We start from the raw sequence: 20,354 nt of genomic DNA, 5'->3' as shown, positions 1-20,354 counted from the left end.
CAGTATTATCAACCGTTCAACCAGTCAACGACGAACTTCCAGACTTGTAACTTTGGCATATATTTTTTTTATCGGGGAATCTTTCATGTTCCACCACATTAGCAGTAAATTTACCAACAACTTCATTGATCTTTGACCTTCCGAAAAATCCTTATACTCATTGAAACCGTATCATGTACTCAGCCACATCTTGTAACGGCAATTGCCATACCAACTATCGGGAATTAGCAATCAGTATTTTGAAATCTTGTAGCACGTCTACGCCAACAGTTATATGTGTACATATAACGTCTACCTCCTGGACTTACATACTTCGAATGTGAAGTTTTCGAAAAACACCCCAAACTACGAAACTAGTTCTCCGAATTTTGGAAAAATGTTGATGAAGCAGCAAAAACTATAAACGACCTTAACAGTCAAAAGTTTGATGATAAAGAATAGTATGGTGGTAAAGCTGAGAAAAAGAGAAGGTTTGGAATTGAAAAACGGATTGAGCAGACCATGAAGGAGGCTGTGGACAAATCACAAAGACTAAATCTACCTTCAAAGAATCCAAATGATTCATAGTCTGCTGAAATCATTAGCGAATACCTTGCTCCTTACTCTAAAACCTTTGCGGACAATATTCTTCATCATCCTCTGATATTAGAAATTCTAAGATATCATCGTATCTTCCATTATAAATATCCTCCATATTGCCCAAGATATTTTCATAACTATTTTTATCTGAAATCATTTATCTCTTCATGCTATCTGTGTTACATCATAAAAGAAACTATTTTAGTTTCTAATTTCTGAAAATTTTGAAAAATGGATGTTTTTGAAGTAGTGTTGGGAATTGAAGCATGAGTTAGTATAATATAATGACACTTGATCAACGTGATTATATTACAGTAAGTCATGCTGAGTTTCTAATGGAATGTGATAAAGGTTCACAGATCATACCCTCATCATGAACCATGTTACATAACTCTTTCATTCTATTTAACCTCTAAACATATCAAGAAAATATTTTTCTTGATGATTCGGTCTTTTACGAGATTGATAAAATGGATTTTTGAATATTACCAGCTGAGTAAATGAATCCTTATATAAAACACGTCTCGTTTGGTTAAACAACTGTCAAAATTGACTTTTTGAAACGACTTTGGATTACTTTTGTGTGTCGATCTCGAGCATTAGGATTGTGATACACTATGACCTGACCTAGCTTGATAGACATTTATTGACCAACATATGTTCTCTAGGTTAAGATCTACGATTATTTGATATACCGAGTTTCGGTCAAATTACGATGAACAACTTTATATGCTGCTAAGGTGAGTTTCATTTGCTCCCTTTTTAATTGCTTTTGCAATCTATATTTTTGGGCTGAGAATACATGCACTTTATTTTAAACGCAATGGATACAAGTACATACTTAATTCTACACTGAGTTTGAACCGAAAATCCCTTAGCTTTGGTAACTAGTAACTGCCGGTTATAAGAACTGGTGGGCGCGAGTAGTTATATATGGATCCATAGGGCTTGATATTCCCGTCTGAGCTAGAGCGCTAGCCTTTTAACGGATGTATGCTATTTGATAAGCGTACACGTTGGTTTGCGTGTATTATTAAGATGATTATACAAAGGGTACAAATTATATATACGTTAAGTTTAGTTATCAGGGTGCTCAATTTTGTAGAATATTTTGATAAACGTTTCGGATGAAACAACTGAAATCTTGTGATCCACCTTTATATACAGATTATACGAAACATTAAAACTATGAACTCACCAACCTTTGTGTTGACACTTGTTAGCATGTTTATTCTCAGGTTTCCTAGAAGTCTTCCGCTGTTTGCTTAGATGTTAGATAAGCTATGTGCATGGAGTCTTACATGACATATTTTTCAAGGAAACGTTGCATTCACCAAATCATCACCATGTATCTTATTTTGACTGCATTGTCAACGGAAGTACTGTTGTAAACTATTATTTATGGTGATTGTCTATATGTAGAAATCATCAGATGTCGATAACCTTTGATTTAAATATTCATTTATGGTGTGCCTTTTCAAAAGAATGCAATGTTTACAAAACGTATCATATAGAGGTCAAATACCTCGCAATGAAATCAATGAATGACGTGTTCGTCCATATGGATTTGGAGCGATCGTCACATAATGCCCATAACCATTACAAACTACAATCTTTTAGGTAAAAAACTATCATGTCAAACTATTGTAACATCTCAAACTGTTATTCAAATTGACAATCTCTTTTAGGTAAAAAAACTATCATGTCAAACTATTGTAACATCTCAAACTGTTATTCAAATTGACAATCACATTTAATATATGTCAATATATCATATTCATGTCAAACTATTGTTCAATCTAACCAATGTCAAAGCAAAACAATTGCAACATTCAAAAGATTCAAAATACCATTACAAAATGTTGTGCAAATTGACAATAACATTACAAACTGCAACCATATATTCAAATTCTACTAAAAAAAATACAACAATCATTGATACCATGACAAACACATCAACCCAAAAAATAATCCTAATCCTTCGAATTTCAACATCTTTAAACGATCCGGATAAAACCTCAATCGGGCAATTGTACCTAACTTGATCTACCCATCGAAAAAATGAACATTTTGACCACTGCAAGTTGTAAAGTATATCAATTTTTGGATGAAATATCAACATCAAATGATCAATTCATACGTCGACATGTGTAAAAATGGCGTCCAGGGTTCTTTGCAGTCGAAGACGTTCGAATAATAGCATTGCTTCCGCAATAACACCTCATCGTAACGGATTTTGGCTTAACGATTATTTAATTGAATAAACCCTAACCGAATTGAACCTTAAAACTTGAACCAAGTGAAATTCGATGTTAAGTGTAAAGAACGTACGTGCCAATGGAATCCTAGACACTAACTTTAGGGATTTTATTCGGTACATAATGTTTAAATTACCTTTTTAGCCATCATGTGAGGAGCACAATTTTTCCGATAACGGAGACATCTAATAGAAGCTACAAATTGAACATATCTTGAGTAGGTTTCAAATCGCTAAATATTTGTGTTGTGCTATTAATATATTTTGAGGGGGGGCAGGGGGCATATTTTTGAGATGTTCGCCCTGGGCATCCAAATTCTCAAGACCAGCCCTGGACGAACCATATCATTTTTAAAAGTTAGGGACTAGCGACGTAATTTAAAATAGACCACGGGGACCATTGGTGTAATTAACTCTATTTTATAAAAACTTTCGTTTGGTTAAGAGGTTAAAACTTTTAGACCGAGTGAAAAGCTAAAAGTTAAAAGTTAATTGAACTTGCGTTTGAGAAAAAGCTCTTAGGTTTTGTAATTTTACTATTTATGTTAACAGTTTCAGTTACTCTGTCAAACACCTAAATACGTATAAAAAGCTATCTTGCAGCTACAAGTTACCACCTATAATCTATCAGCAGCTAATTTGGCCAAAGTTACCACCTATAATCTACTAGTTTGGCCAACATAGTGAAGGTTTATTTATATATATTTAGAACTTTATGGATGCTTTTGTTATATAAATGCTAACTAATAAAAGCCACGGAAGTGTTGGATTGCCGTTTTAACCATATTTTCACCGTTCATTAAATGGTAGATATGTCATTTGCTTTTTTTCTCTTTTCCTTAAATATAGCTACGTCTATATGTATATCATATGAGACTACATATTTGCTTGAATTATTCATCTCTCTGTAAAATTTTAAGTTTCGTTGTGAATCTTCCGCTCAAACTTTTCTTGTAACCACCTCATACCATTAATATGAGAACCAAACTTCTCTTTTCTTTTCACACTTTCTAAAATTTTAACTTTTCATTAGGTTTCCAACAACTTAATGATAAAAGAGGTGGATATAAATAGAATCGGTCTTTGAAGTCTATTTAATCAAGTAAATATAAATGTACCACTTTATCATTATTTAATCTGAAATTTATAGCAAACTCTACTAATCATGGTCACATAGACAGTTTATCTTAACTATAGTTGTACTAAAATAACATGAAGAACGAGACCAACACGTCTACTCTTTAGTTTGTATTTCGTACTTTTCAATAAGATAAGATTACTTTTGTTAAAAGTACCATATATTTTCTGACGTGTATAACAAAAAAACAATAATAGTTACTCCGTATATACTTATATAATATATATATTAAAATCAAGTAAAATAAAAGTAATCAAATGATCAAAAACCACAAAAAGATTTGCACATAAACACATAACAAATATATTTGCACTTTTTTAAATCATTTATCATTACACAAAGTCACAAACCACAACATGCAAACCAGGAAACTACAACATCAATCAAAACATACTAATTTAATCCAATCCTATCTCTTCTCCAAAATTTGAAGAGACAAATCAGATCAAACTCAAACTCAAATTCAAAGGGAAAAATAATAAAAATAAATACACACATGACACATACACATAACACACTTTCATACATAAATAGCTTCCATGAGATCACCCCCTTATAAAACTAAAGGATATTTCTCATGGATCATGATTATTTAGTACCACAACATATAATTAAGATAGATCATGGAAAAAGACTAAAAAGCCCTTCCATCTTCACAAATCAACCATCAAAAGTAGTGTTGGTTTGAGGTGGTGCTGCAGGGGCAGAAGTGTCATCTTTCTTTGTAAGTCCTCCGATGAAATCGCCAGCTCTCGAGGCTGCAGATACAACTGAATCTGCAATCCCTCCAAAAATTTGAGCTTTGATTTTTCCCCTTCTCTGTGGAAAAGCAGTATTTGGTGGTTTCTTCACCGGTGGTGGTGGTTGAACAGGGGCCGCCATTGACAGAGCTTAAAAACAGATTAATTTAAAATAGAGAAATTTAAAATAAAAACAGAGCTTAAAAAGAGAAATTTAAAATAAATTGATTTAAAAGGTATGAAAAATGATTGTTGCTGATGAAAATTTAAAAGAATTGATTGTAACAAAGTAATTATGGGTTTGATCAATAGGAGATGAATGATGATTTTAACTATGAAAATAAAGAAATTAATTTTAGATGAAAAACAAAGGACGAGGAAACAAAAATTTACGGAACTTTTTCAACTAGAAAAAGGACAGAGAGTGTAACTTTGGTCATGTTGTGTGATGTGAATTTTGTTATTTGGTGAAATGAAATAATGAGAATGAGATGAGATGGGGTCGATGGTTGCAATTTATAGGAGATTTTGTCATTTTAAGGGTGAAATATGTAAATTCGTAATAGTAAAAGGAATAAATTGTAAAATGTAGTTAGTGTGTGGGTGTGAACTGCCAAGTGAAGAGGTTTTAATACTTACGGTGCAAGTCAGACTAGAAGAGTGGTATGACAGCTGGATGATTAATTACCTAGACTCTCTCAACTATGGACTACGGAGTACAAAAGTCAATGGACGTTATCGGGGATTAATTTGACGGAAATTTAGAAGGATTAATCGATAATTCGGAGATTAACCGGAAATTAATCGGATTCTATTTTATACATCTAAATTTTAAAAATTATATATGTAAATATAGAATAAAAACCATAAATATAAAATTAAACTTTAACATAATTATCTAAAATTATTTATTTTTCTCAAAACCATAAAGTTCTAGTTTAAATTCACGTTAAAATGTTAACTATTTTTTATTTGACCGACTTTAATTATCAAATTCGATTTTGATCCATCATTTAATGTTGACCGTTTAATTAAATGGATTTTTGGAAATCGGAACGGATTGCTCTTAAAAATGATTAATCGGGAATTAATTGGCGAGTAATCGGGTTTTTTACAACACTGTTTAATAGCACTATTTCTAGAATCACAAATTGATGACTTTTATGTGAATCTTCAGTTCGATTTGTGCAAAGTTGTGTGTTTATTTGTTCATTGGTTTAGTATTTGATTGATATTTGTAAGTTATTCGGTTTAGTTAGTTTGTAATTAGATTTATTTCAAATAATTACAACAAAAACATTTGGTATTTGCTTAAGTAGTTAAGTAACAAGAACTCCTACTTAAGTTTTATGTCTCGGGTTTAATTCTGACAATATCCTCTTCAGCTTAATTAGAGATTTATATTGAAATGTACTTTATCTGGGTGACGCATGAGTTCCCAAAATTTGAGGTTTACTTGCTATGACTTATGGGGATCAATATGCTCGTTCATAAGGAGTCACATCGTTACAGTAAATAAATAAAAAAAATAGGTGGTATGACTTTAACATTTAGACGCAATTTGCTCTGAATAATTGTTACATATTTGAATCATCAGATCTATTTAATTTAATTTATCATATTCTAATGCAAAAGAAAACTAATACTCATTACCTTTATAAAATGACAATTTACTATCAACTGTTTAGCCATCGTTTTATGTTATATATTAGGAATGTAAACAAGTCGTGCTGAGATTGAGCTCGACTCGTTTAAATTCAAAGAGTTCGAGATCATCTCAGTTCAGGCCTATAAATTATAGTACATGTTTTACCAATACTTTTGAGGCCGTGTCTTCATATTTTAAACACCATTTGTAAACCTTTTTATGCACTTTTATGTTAATTCAATGTACCTATTATTCTCAAACACCATTTGTAAACCTTTTTATGCACTTTTATGTTAATTCAATGTACCTATTATTCTCAATTGTTGGTCTCCTAATGTCTCGCTAACCAAAGAGGATCTTACAAAAGTTCCTGTTTGGGTTAAGTTATTTGATATTCCTTTAACGGCATTTACAGAAGATGGATTAAGTGCCATTGCAACTAAAATTGGGACACTAATGAGGTTGGATGCTTACACTAGCACAATGTGCTTGGAATCATGGGGTAGACCAACGTTTGCAAGGGCAATGATTGAGGTGGCAGCTAAAGATGAACTCAAAGACTCATTGCGAGTAGCCACACCTATAATGGAAGGAAAAAGGAAGATTGTGGAGGTGGTTCATATTGAATACGAATGGAAGCCACCGGGATGTTCTTGTTGTAAAGTATTTGGCCATAATGATCTACAATGTCCAAAGAATGCTGAAGAGAAAATTGTTGTAAACGATAAAGATGTCGATGGGTTTAAAGTAGTTGGAAACAAAGGCAAGAGTGTATACAGTGGAAAAAATATCCAGAAGCAATATCATGGTTATGTTGTGGGACCTCAAAAAAAGAAGATGGTTTACAGACCGGTGGGTAAGAAAACTGGTGATCAAAATAATATGCCCAAGACTACTGGGCCAGGGGAGTCTGAGCCTAGTACTCACGCTGATCAAACAAAGATAATTACGAGTAATGCGTTTGGCTCCCTAGCTGAGTTGCAGGAGGATAACGAGCCACGAAATAAGATCATGGATAATGGTTTAATGGATGAGGAGAGTGATGTCGAGCTAAAGAATAATGAAACTTCAAAGTTTATGGCCGAAAAAACCAAGGGGGCAAGCACTCCCGGATTAAATCGGTCCCATGATTAGCGTCGCAGCTTGGAACATAAGGGGTATGAACTGCACCCCTAAGTAAACGGAGGTTCAAGAGGTGGTTGCTAGCAATAAAATATCAGTGTGTGCCATTTTAGAATCACATGTGGTCATCAATAAGTTGGCCAAGGTTTGTTCTGTTATTTTTCCGAGATGGGAATGGACTTCAAACAATTCGGTTTGTGTTAGAGGTACGCGCATTATTATTGGGTGGAACCCGGAGGATGTCAATCTCATGGTTTTGTCGCTATCGGATCAGGTCATTCATTGCCAACTTCGGTTTACTCAGGATAACTCGCAGATGTTTGTCTCGTTTGTGTATGCGGCTAATAAATATGTGCAAAGAAGGGTTTTGTGGCGTGATTTACTTATGCATAAACAGTTTGTCGGGATCCGTGGGTGATGATGGGAGATTTCAACGCTTCTCTTGCAATTCAGGAATTTACATCGGGGTCGTCTCGGTCTACTCTTCCTATGCGGGAATTTAAAGAATGTGGTGATCAACTTTGCATGACGGATGTTAATAGAACGGGTCTGCAGTTTACGTGGAACCAACGCCCAAACTCGACTTCTGGTATTCTTAAAAAGATTAATCGTATTATGGCGAATGATTTTTTCTTGCAAGATTACCCGGATGCTTTCGCTATATTTCAGCCGTTCAGGAACTCAGATCACAGTCCTTCTATTCTGCGACTGCCAAAGGCTGTTGGGTCTAAACGAAAACCGTTTTGCTTCAGTAATCATGTGGCATTCCATGAGGATTTTTTGAATGTGGTAGATACTGGGTGGAGAAGTGAGGTTGAAGGTCACAAAATGTATAAGATTGTCAAAAAGTTGCGCATGTTAAAGAAACCGTTACGGAAGCTCATGTGGGCAAAGGGAAATTTGCACGAACGGGTTCAAAACATTCGGAAGGATCTTGATGACATTCAATATCAGTTGGATAAAAATCCTCATTCTAAAGACATTCGTGTCAAAGAAAGTGAAACTTTGAAACTTTTTGATGAGGCGGTGTTGGATGAGGAGCGTTTCCTGAAGCAAAAATCAAAAATTGAATGGTTACGAGTTGGTGATAGTAACTCTAGCTATTTCCACAAATTCGTTCAAGGGAAAAAGCATAGAAGTAAAATCAACAATATTGTTGACCATGGTGGTAATGTGCATCAGGGAGTGGACGTGCCAAATATTTTTGTGGATCATTATATCCAAGTTTTGGGTAATGCATCTACATGTAATAACATTACAGACCCTCAAAATTTGTTCAGTAATCGCCTTCCTCCAGACATTGCGCAAATAATGATTAGACCCGTGGATACGAGTGAAGTCAAGGATGTTGTTTTTAATTTTGGGGTTGATAAGTCTCCGGGTCCAGATGGATATTCGGCTGCCATTTTTAAGCACGCGTGGGATATTATTGGCGATGAAGTTGTTGAGGCTATTAAAGATTTTTTCTCTAATGGGCAATTTCTAAAGGAGATTAATCACACGACTATCTCTCTTCTTCCGAAGATTCAAGTCCCCTCCAAGGTTAATGATTTTCGGCCTATTTATTGTTGCAATGTTATTTATAAAATTATTAGCAGGATTATCACTAACCGCATTAGAGATGGTTTGAAGTATATAGTTAGTGATAACCAGTCGGCATTTATACCAGGTCGTCGTATATCGGATAATATTTTGTTGACGCAGGATTTGATGAAAAATTATCACTTAGATCGAGGTATTCCTATATGTGCATTCAAGGTGGATATTTAAAAAGCATACGATACTGTTGATTGGAATTTTCTTGAATATATTCTGCATCAATTTGGATTTCATACTACTATGGTCAACTGGATTATGAAGTGTGTCTCAACGACGTCTTTTTCTTTAAATGTGAACGGAGAGCTTCATGGTTTTTTTCAAGGAAAAAGGGGTTTGCGCCAGGGGGACCCATTGTCTCCTTACCTTTTTACGATTATTATGGAGGTTTTAACTCTTATGCTGAAACGGGGAGTTAATTCGTCGGAGTTGTTTCGATACCATCCAAAGTGTGAAAAACAAGAGATTATTAATCTTTGTTTCGCGGATGATTTATTTTTGTTCTCGTGTGCCAATAAAGAATCGGTTCGTGTTATTGCTAATGCTCTCGAGGAGTTTAAGTTGTGTTCGGGTCTTGTTCCAAGCATGCCAAAAAGTACAGTTTTTCTAGCAAACTGTTCGAATGCAGCTAAAAGTCAGATTTTGGATATCATGTCGTTTGTGGAAGGTAAGTTACCTATTCAATATTTAGGCGTTCCGCTTATTTCGTCTAGACTTATGAACCAGGATTGTCAAGTCCTTGTGGAAAGAATAAGGCACAAGTTAGATGATTGGAAGAATAAATTCTTATCTTTCGCTGGTAGAGTTCAACTCATCATTTCGGTCCTGACCTCGATGCAAGTATATTGGTCGTCAGTTTTCATTCTTCTGGATTCTATAATTAAAGATATCGAAAAGCTTATGAGGGGTTTTTTATGGAGTCAAGGCGAGATGAAAAAAGGAAAGGCGAAAGTAAAATGGGATGATGTTTGTTTGCCGAAGGAGGAAGGCTGCCTTGGGATTAAAAGGCTTAAAGGATAGAATGTGGCTTTGATGTCCTATTATTTATGGAGTCTCATTACTCATAAGCAATCGCTTTGGGTCAAGTGGATACATGAGTATAGGTTGAATTCGAAAAGTGTGTGGGAGGTTTCGGTTCAATCCATGGATAGTTGGGGGTGGCGTAAAATCTTGCATATTCGAGACATTATTCGCCGGTATATTATACATCAGATTGGAAATGGGAGCTCATGTTCGGCTTGGTATGACACTTGGTGTGATCTTGGTCCGTTGGCAAATATAGTTTCTTACAGAGACATCAATTCAGCCGGGTATTCTACTACGTCTAAAGTTCACGATGTTGTTGATCAATCAGGATGGAAGTGGCCTGCCAATTGGAACCTAAAGTATCCAATCTTGAATTTAATTCAACCACCTGTGATTAATAATGAGGATGACAAAGTAAATTGGCGAGATGCAGATGGCAATATGCAGCAATTTTCAGTGGGGACTGTTTGACATACCATAAGCCTCGTGCAAGTGTTGTTGGATGGTATTCGGTGATATGGCACGCTCATTGTATTCCTAGACACGCTTTTGTTACATGGCTTTTAGTTAGGGAGAAACTTAAAACTCATGACAAAGTTAAGCCGTGGGAAAATATGCCTGGAAATAATTTGGTTTGCGCTTTTTGCAAGCAATAACAGGTTCGCATGTTCATTTATTTTTCGAGTGCGCATTCCCGGAGAGTATTTGGATGAAGGTTTTGAATGTCATTGAATTACCGATGTTAGTTCAAGGTTGGAAAGAGTTCATTCAGCATGTTAGTCCTTTTGCCCATCGGAAAGTCGCGAGAGTTATTGTTGCGAAACTAATGTTTTCCGCTTCTATTTACTTTATATGGATGGAGAGAAATAATCGATGTTTCAATGGGAAGATACGTTCGGCGGATCAGGTTTTTGACTTGGTTTTTTCCACGGTTAGATTGAAGCTCATGACGTTGAAGTTTAAGAATTCAAATAAGGTGCGTCTTCTTAAAGATCGATGGAAGATCCCATAAGGAGTTTGGGGTGGTTTGAGCAATGTTTTGTTGGTCGTCTTTGTGATGTTGAGTTGTGGTCGTTAGTAGTTGATTTTGTGTCTTCTACTGTTTCCCTTGTTTTGTATTCTTTATTTTATCATTAATAAGATTTACCGGGTGATCCCTTTACCCAAAAAAATATTTTAAACACCATTCGTAAATGTTTTTACTGCCTAAATTGATTGAATTTGGGGGTGAAGATGTTAATGAAGATGATAAAGAAGACTTTTTGATGCAATTTTTTAAGAAACTTCAGGGACCAACCGTGTATTTTTGACTAACGACAAAATTGCGTACCAGGCGTTGAGTATTCCACAATTTGATCATCATCAAGCCTTGACCATGATTAAAATTTCATTCCTTCACAATTGAATTTGGGGGTGAAGATGTTAATGAAGATGATAAAGAGGACTTTTTGATGCAATTTTTTAAGAAATTTCAGGGACCAACCGTGTATTTTTGACTAACGATCGTTAATGAATTTGACAATGATTACTCGAATTTCAAACTCTTTCAAACCGTAGTCCTTTTCTGCGCCAAATTAAAAATCATAATTCCATTCAGGTTTAAAGAAATTTGAGATTACCTTTATTGTCAAATTAGATAAATTAGGTTATCTTTTTAGATCATTTGCCATATAATTAAAGACAAATCCAACTTGTATTGTATTGAATTGATTTTGGTCGGTTTAATGTCGTCTAACTATGATTTTCCAAGAAGTTTTAACAAATGGACAATCGATGCTACCTCCACTACTTCCTCAAATACTAATACTAATAATATCATTACAAAGTTTAAAATCACATTATATTAATAGTAATTGATGACGATAATATAAAATGACCTATCACATCTTATCATTTATTGCAACATTTTGCAGATAAAAACACAATATTCTGTTCTATTTCTATTTTCCATTTAAAGATAAGTGGAAGCAATTAACTTGATTGTCAAAAGATTAGCTAATTTTGTTAGTGCATCAACCACATCGACTGTGATTATTAAACGTTAATAATGGTGATGAAAGAAATCTTATTTATCAACTACGTGGATCCTAATAGATTACTCGGAATGTCAAGTCAACAAATATAAAATAATCTAAAATATACTACATAAATATTAATATGAGTTTATGATATGTGTTTGGATTAAAATTTGGTTGAATATTCGTGTTCTAGTGTGAGTGAAAAAAATATAATCGTATATATATATATATATATATATATATATATATATATATATATATATATATATATATATATATAATGCAAGTATGATGAAGATGATAGAACAAATCACTATGAATACATGAAGATCGGGAACTATTTTTATCAATACTCATTGTCACAATTAGGGATTACAATGGTGAGAGGATTTGGTGAACTAGGTGAAACTTAAGGTGTAAGTGGTGTGCAAATTGTAAGGGAAGTCTTAGTTTTTAAGCAACATTAAAAGTATTTATACTCCTACTTCTAGTACAATCACATATATACAATATGACTTAACAATCTCCCCTTTAGATGTGATTTTTTAATGATCATCTTTGTGAACTTGTACTCTTTGAGGTCTTGGGATTTCTTTGATAACTTGAATTCTCCCCCTTGAAATAAGATTGTCGAGTTAATAGGCGTAGTTGTTGTCATGAAATGAAGAATCTTCTTCTTTTGGAAGATTCTTCATTGTCGGATAAGAGCGATCCCAATGCACACCATCTTTTGGTCTTGACATTGTTTCTCCTCCTTGGTATGCGTTGTTCAAATATGTCTTGATTGAATTGAGAGGGGTGTAGGAAAGAGCATGGTTGGAGATTTTCTTTAGCTCCTCCTTGAAATGATGATTCATTTTGCTCCCCCTCAATCGGACATAGGGAGACAAAAGAGTTGTTAGGAAGAGTTTGTGTCGGAGATTTGGTGCGAAAGTTGGAGTAGTGGGTTTTTCGGTTTGATTTGTCATTTTTTTTTTGTGTACAACTTGTAGGCACGGTCTATCTGATTGATTGACCTTGAGTTCCACCTAAGTTTGATCACAGATCTTGGTTGAAACAAAAGTAAACTCTTTGAATGAGCACTTGATTGGTTTTGTTGATGTTTTAACAAATGGTGCTTTGCTTGAGGTGACAGATGATTTCTCTGAACTTAATTGCTTTCACGAAACCCCGTGAGTTCTCCATTTTGCCCATAAGCAGATTTCAAAAACGGTTGATTTGTTTTGGTTTAGTAATTGGAATAGACTTGTTTTTCGTGGGAAACAGATTTGTGAGGTTTAGTAACCTTGGGGACCTCTGATGAAGGAACCATCTTCTCCGCTGTAGGAAAAGATCATGCTGATTATGAAATCTTTGGTTCATTGAATTCTGGGATTTCAACTTGTATACCCATCGACATCATTGTTGGTTTTGGAATTGGTGTCAATTTAACATCTAACGCATGTTGTAACTCCGAAATGTATTTGCTGAAGTCTTGAGATAATGTTCGGCTAAGAGTCTGCACATGATGAACATCAGTGCAAAGTTGTAGAATGGTTTTAGAATCTAGGTCATGTTCGGACTTGAATTATTTTCAGCTTAAAGAGTTTGAATTGTCTTAGCTAAAAAATATTTTTCTGATATGAGTTGATTCTTTTCTTGTCGTAGCTTCTTATTCTATTCTTCAAGTGTTCGAAGTTGAACATAATTAATTGTGAGTTCATGTAAGACCCAAATATTTATTGTACATAATGTATTTATGGTGTACGATGCGTGTATGAAGTGTACGTGTTGCTTGCTCGAACGTCGAAGGAAACTGGACGTTGTCCGAAGTGACAAGGTGTGTACGTATCTTTTCAACCCCAAATAAAGTTTGAGTTGATGTTTCAAAGCCTTACCATTGGATAGAATATCTTATTACGTTTCCAACGATATTTGATTCATCGAAAACGGAGTTACGGTCGAAAAGTTATGGCCAAAACAAGTTGCCGAAACCTGTTTTGGGCTCGACCACAATTTCCAGTTATTTGGAGCGGCGCTCCACCTTCTGGTGCGGCGCGCCGATTGCTGCAGAGGCAATTTTCAGCCTTTTTAAAAGGTATAAATGAGGGGTACTTTGGTCTTTTCAATTAGGGTCGGTTTGGGGTCACCAAAACTGATCTAGAACTCCTTTGGAGCTCATTTCTCACCCACACAAACACTCTCTTCAAACCCTAGTGAGAGAAACCCACTTTTAGTGAGAGAGAGAGAGAGCTTGATTTGGAGAAGAAGGAGTTGGATTCTCACCAAAGCTCGGGTTTTAAAGTTGTTCTACTCGTCAACGGCATCATTTTGGTGGTATTGGTAAGTTCAAACTCCGAATTACATTTGTTAGATTTGATATTCAAGTTAGGGTTTGAGTTTGATTTGTAGTGAAACCCTCTTGGATGATAAAATGGGTTTATGGTGACTAGTTATTCTTGTCACTTGGCGGGTTTTGGGTTGGTTGACGATTTGGCCTTGATTAGGCTTTAATCTTGAGTTTAATCACTAGGTTTAGTGATTATGGAAGTGTTGGAATCACTTTAGGTGAATTTGGGTTGATTAACTTTGACTAGAGTCAAAAATTAGGGTTTGGTGATGATTATGACTCAATTGTCGATTTAATAAGGTTTATAAACTTAAAATGGATTAAGTTGAAGTATAAAACCAAGTTAAATATGTTTTGGTGTCAAAACTCGCTAATGGCGCGATGTTGACTCCTTTGGGTCAAAATTAGGGTTTAAGTGCCATTTTGGGCAAGATAGGTGTTTAACACCTATGATTGGGTCTAATTGGCGTATTAGGACCATTCTCACTTGTGTTAGTGATTATTGGTTAGTTTGGGCACGGTTTGTGCTTGGAAGTGCATTTGGGTCGAAATTGCACTAGTTGTCAATTTGGGTTGATTTGTAAATCCACCCTAATTGTGTTGTTGTGTTTGTGATAATGGAATAGGTACATTCCATCGGTGTGTTGCGGATTATTCGGTGGCATTTCTTCAAGGCGACAAGGTGAGTGGAATATTTATACATGTAGGTATGTGGTTTATTTACTCGTACGCGATGTGGGCCTTTGGTGCCACATCGTAAGTAGTGGGCGTTATGTCACAAGACGGTGACATATTTGTTGGTATGATGGGATGGGAACTACAAGTCGGTAGTGTCTCGACAGGTTATTCACAAGTCGGTAATACCCTTGGGTGATTCACAAGTTGGTGACACCCTATAGTGTTCACGAGTCGGTGACACTTAGTGGCGCTTCACAAGTCGGTGATGTCACATGGCGTTCACAAGTCGGTGACCCATATGTATTGATGGGGGTTCACAATTCGGTGATATCCTTGGGTGATTCACAAGTCGGTGACACCCTATAGTGTTCACAAGTCGGTGACACTTAGTGGCGCTTCACAAGTCGGTGATGTCACATGGCGTTCACAAGTCGGTGACCCATAGATATTGGAGGGTAGTTCACAAGTCGGTGACACCCTTTGATGAGTCACAAGTCGGTGACAACATACGAGTGAGACTCGACGTTATTGGTCGTCTACAAGTCGGTAGTGCCATAGCGAGGAACGGTTTGTTATATTTATGCATTATTGTGATTTAGTATATTATTGTGGCGATTTATATACTAACGTTGTTGCTAGTCGTATGTTTGGTGTTGCTAGCTCGTTTATGCATTTTGTTTGCATGGTATTGTAAGTGGATGCGTGTAGGTAAATTACATATGTATATGTATAAGTATTGCATTCACTAAGCGTTAGCTTACCCTCTCGTTGTTGACTTTTTTATAGAGTGCATTGATGCGGAGGCTCGGGTAAGCGGGGAGTAGTGGACTTGCGTAGTTGCTTTAGAAGGCTTGCTTTTGGATTGATTAGGATTGGGTAGCGTATCCCCAATCGCCATGCTCGGCCTTTATTTTGTATTACAAATCATGTGGTTGAAAACTTGTATTTTCGTACGAAAGTCGTAAAATGGCCGATGTGGGCCCGGTCTTCGTAAAACTAATTTTATTAATGGGACGTGTTAGTTCTACATATATTAATGTATGGTTAAAAGCGTTTTGTCTAAATACGCCGGGAAGTGGTCAAACATTTTCGCACTTTAAAGACTTTCCGGACAGGCCACTTTGGCGCGCCGCGTGGCCATATGGCGCGCCGCGCCATATGTTGTTCCAGCAAAAAAAAATTTTATCCGCGTTATTGGTTGGTTAACGGGTTGGGTTGTTACAAGTGGTATCAGAGCATGGTCTAAGGGATTTAGGTGACTTGAGATAGGTGCCTAGACTTAGACTTTTGTGTGTGCTAAATTTTGTGCGGGACTTGTAGGATTACAAGTCGGAATAGGTTATAGTTAGTGCCTTGTTTGTAGGTGGACTAACGTTTATATTAGTAATGCGGATATTATTAATATATTAATTGTGTTGTGATAAAAATTCTCGCGTATGTGCATATCGCGTAGAATTTTGTTTGTGTGCATATATCATCGAGCGAGGCAGTCGTTGTACTAACGAGTTGATACGGCGTGTATGCGTAATAAGGACTTGCAAACCTTATTACGGGTACAAATCGTGTCTAGCAAGTGATGTAATCCGAGTGTTTAGCAAGATGAGGTGGTATTGTGTGTGTGCTTTATACGTTTTTGATCTAATCGCTTTGCATTCCTTAGAATGGCAACGGGAAATGGGATCGAGATGAACGACGCTGAGTTTAATGCTAGAGTTACACGTATGTTAGGCGATTGTAGTAATATTCGGATGTTAGAGCGTGTTCACTTTCGTGTTGAAGTTGATGATCCATGAGGTTCGTCGAGCGGATGAAACCCCTGAGATCAAGTGTTTGATCTAGATGAATGTTGGTAATGGAGTCTACGGGACGCAACGTTAGGTGCCTCTTTCATACCTACTAGCGTGGTATTCGACTCCGATGGTGTTACGGTTACATTGAGCATAGGGTACCGGCAAGAAAACCCTTAGGTGTTCGAGTGGCGGTGTGGAAGTTACAAGCGATAGCAGCTCGATGATTGCTAGAGTAATACCCGTACGGTTCGGTAAGTGCTTCGGTTGAAGTAGCAAAGGATAATCCGAAATCCTTCGTATGCTCAAGGTTGGAGCAAGGTTTGTTGACGTGCGTATTAAGAGATGCAAGGCGGGTGAACCTCGTCTTTCTTTTAGGAGTTATGATAATGCGATTGGCGCATTAGTTGTCGGATTAGTGGTCACTCTTTCCGTGAGAGTGAGCATGTGTTTATCGTCGGGAGCTATTGTTGGAGACGAATTCGTGAGAATTAGAGGACTATGACCAATGAGGATATTGGTTGTGTATGTTGATGAGTGGCCATTCCATGGGATGCTATTATTTCGACGATGTGTTTACGGAACGGAGTTCTAGGTGGGGGAGTTTATACTCTCGCACGAAGGTATTCTAGTGTGATGTAGTAACTAGCTAGGTCGAGTTAGTCCATTGCAGTTTGACTAACCGAGTCGGGTTAATTAATTAGATGTTAGGTGTTGACCGAGGCGGGTTAACCAAGCGAGTTTGACTAACCGAGTCGGGTTAATCAATTAGATGTTAGGTGTTGACCGAGGCGGGTTAACCAAGTGAGTTTGACTAACCAAGTCGGGTTAATCAATTAGATGTTAGGTGTTGACCGAGGCGGGTTAACCAAGCGAGTTTGACTAACCGAGTCGGGTTAATCAATTAGATGTTAGGTGTTGACCGAGGCGGGTTAACCAAGTGAGTTTGACTAACCAAGTCGGGTTAATCAATTAGATGTTAGGTGTTGACCGAGGCGGGTTAACCAAGCGAGTTTGACTAACCGAGTCGGGTTAATCAATTAGATGTTAGGTGTTGACCGAGGCGGGTTAACCAAGCGAGTTTGACTAACCGAGTCGGGTTAATCAATTAGATGTTAGGTGTTGACCGAGGCGGGTTAACCAAGTGAGTTTGACTAACCAAGTCGGGTTAATCAATTAGATGTTAGGTGTTGACCGAGGCGGGTTAACCAAGCGAGTTTGACTAACCGAGTCGGGTTAATCAATTAGATGTTAGGTGTTGACCGAGGCGGGTTAACCAAGTGAGTTTGACTAACCGGGTCGGGTTAATCAATTAGATGATAGGCATTGACCGAGTCGGGTTGACCTAGGGTATTTGACTAACCGAGTCGGGTTAATCAATTTGATGTTAGGTATTGACCGAATGCGCTTGACTAACCAAGTTGGGTTAATCATTTGTCGTTAGAGGTTTGACCGAGGCGGGTTAACCAAGCGAGTTTGACTAACCGAGTTGGGTTAATCAATTAGGTGATAGGTGTTGATCGAGGCGGGTTGACCAAGTGTGTTTGACTAACGAGTTCGGGTTAATTGTTTTGGTGTGGAGGCTTAACCAAGTCAGGTGTAACCATGAGGTGATTAGAGGGTTACTTGTATTGTTCTCCATAATGGTTAGCGTAGAAATGGTATGCCATTCGAGAGGCGTTTACGTTGACCAAGTATGTGTGCAAGAAGAGTCACGGATGTTGACTATCTTTGATGTGTGTAGTTTTCGGCCAGTCTTCATGATTGTTGGATGTGTGATCTATTGGTGGTTTTATACGCCGAAAGTGGGATCGTGAGGACCATGTTGTGTGATTAGTTATTGCGATAGCCGTGTTTCGCTCACGTGTTATTACGGGTGTGATAATAGTCGATTTTGGACACCTTAGGATTAGCGTTGCCATAGTCGTTTTGGGCGCTTTTGGTTTTAGTCGTTGCTTATGATGTTAGGATAGTGGCGTATTGGTTGTATTGCACACTACAAAGGATGTTTAGTGGTAAGAGTAATCCGTGAGGATTCATGTGGTTCGATCTTCAACGTTCGGATTGTTGACTTTAGTTTGAGACTTGGTCACTTTTAGCTTTGTTCGTGGTAAAGGTACACTAAGGAATTTATATCTAGGTACGAGGTTGGTTGAGTTTTTCCCGATATGGGAAATTGAGCAGGTTTTAGTGCTCGGATTGTGGTTTTGATAAATCACGGTTGACGATTTTAGTTGTTAAAAGTGATCCATTGGGAAGAATTGTCTAGGAAAGTTCGTATTGGGACTTGAGTGAGGATCGTTGAGTAGGTCCGGATTGGTTAAGTGGAGAAGATCACGAGGACGTGATCGAGTTTAAGTGGGGGAGAGTTGTAAGACCCAAATATTTATTGTACATAATGTATTTATGGTGTACGATGCGTGTATGAAGTGTACGTGTTGCTTGCTCGAACGTCGAAGGAAACTGGACGTTGTCCGAAGTGACAAGGTGTGTACGTATCTTTTCAACCCCAAATAAAGTTTGAGTTGATGTTTCAAAGCCTTACCATTGGATAGAATATCTTATTACGTTTCCAACGATATTTGATTCATCGAAAACGGAGTTACGGTCGAAAAGTTATGGCCAAAACAAGTTGCCGAAACCTGTTTTGGGCTCGACCACAATTTCCAGTTATTTGGAGCGGCGCTCCACCTTCTGGTGCGGCGCGCCGATTGCTGCAGAGGCAATTTTCAGCCTTTTTAAAAGGTATAAATGAGGGGTACTTTGGTCTTTTCAATTAGGGTCGGTTTGGGGTCACCAAAACTGATCTAGAACTCCTTTGGAGCTCATTTCTCACCCACACAAACACTCTCTTCAAACCCTAGTGAGAGAAACCCACTTTTAGTGAGAGAGAGAGCTTGATTTGGAGAAGAAGGAGTTGGATTCTCACCAAAGCTCGGGTTTTAAAGTTGTTCTACTCGTCAACGGCATCATTTTGGTGGTATTGGTAAGTTCAAACTCCGAATTACATTTGTTAGATTTGATATTCAAGTTAGGGTTTGAGTTTGATTTGTAGTGAAACCCTCTTGGATGATAAAATGGGTTTATGGTGACTAGTTATTCTTGTCACTTGGCGGGTTTTGGGTTGGTTGATGATTTGGCCTTGATTAGGCTTTAATCTTGAGTTTAATCACTAGGTTTAGTGATTATGGAAGTGTTGGAATCACTTTAGGTGAATTTGGGTTGATTAACTTTGACTAGAGTCAAAGATTAGGGTTTGGTGATGATTATGACTCAATTGTCGATTTAATAAGGTTTATAAACTTAAAATGGATTAAGTTGAAGTATAAAACCAAGTTAAATATGTTTTGGTGTCAAAACTCGCTAATGGCGCGATGTTGACTCCTTTGGGTCAAAATTAGGGTTTAAGTGCCATTTTGGGCAAGATAGGTGTTTA

At 36.9% G+C, this 20,354-nt stretch overlaps 2 protein-coding genes across 2 annotated transcripts; both read left to right on the top strand.

Moving 5' to 3' along the window:
- Positions 1-7,904: 7,904 nt before the first annotated feature.
- LOC139870201 (uncharacterized) lies at positions 7,905-9,254 on the top strand. The gene has a single exon (XM_071858039.1). It carries the CDS (start codon positions 7,905-7,907, stop codon positions 9,252-9,254), a length of 1,350 nt encoding a protein of 449 aa, XP_071714140.1.
- An 858-nt stretch (positions 9,255-10,112) lies between these two features.
- Positions 10,113-10,577, top strand: LOC139870199 (uncharacterized). Its single transcript, XM_071858038.1, has one exon. It carries the CDS (start codon positions 10,113-10,115, stop codon positions 10,575-10,577), a length of 465 nt encoding a protein of 154 aa, XP_071714139.1.
- Positions 10,578-20,354: the final 9,777 nt, after the last annotated feature.

The sequence above is a fragment of the Rutidosis leptorrhynchoides genome, chromosome 10, assembly GCF_046630445.1.
Source record: "Rutidosis leptorrhynchoides isolate AG116_Rl617_1_P2 chromosome 10, CSIRO_AGI_Rlap_v1, whole genome shotgun sequence".
NCBI lineage: Eukaryota > Viridiplantae > Streptophyta > Magnoliopsida > Asterales > Asteraceae > Rutidosis > Rutidosis leptorrhynchoides.
The sequence above is the reverse complement of the archived record's forward strand: the minus strand, read 5'-3'. Positions and strand labels throughout refer to the sequence as shown.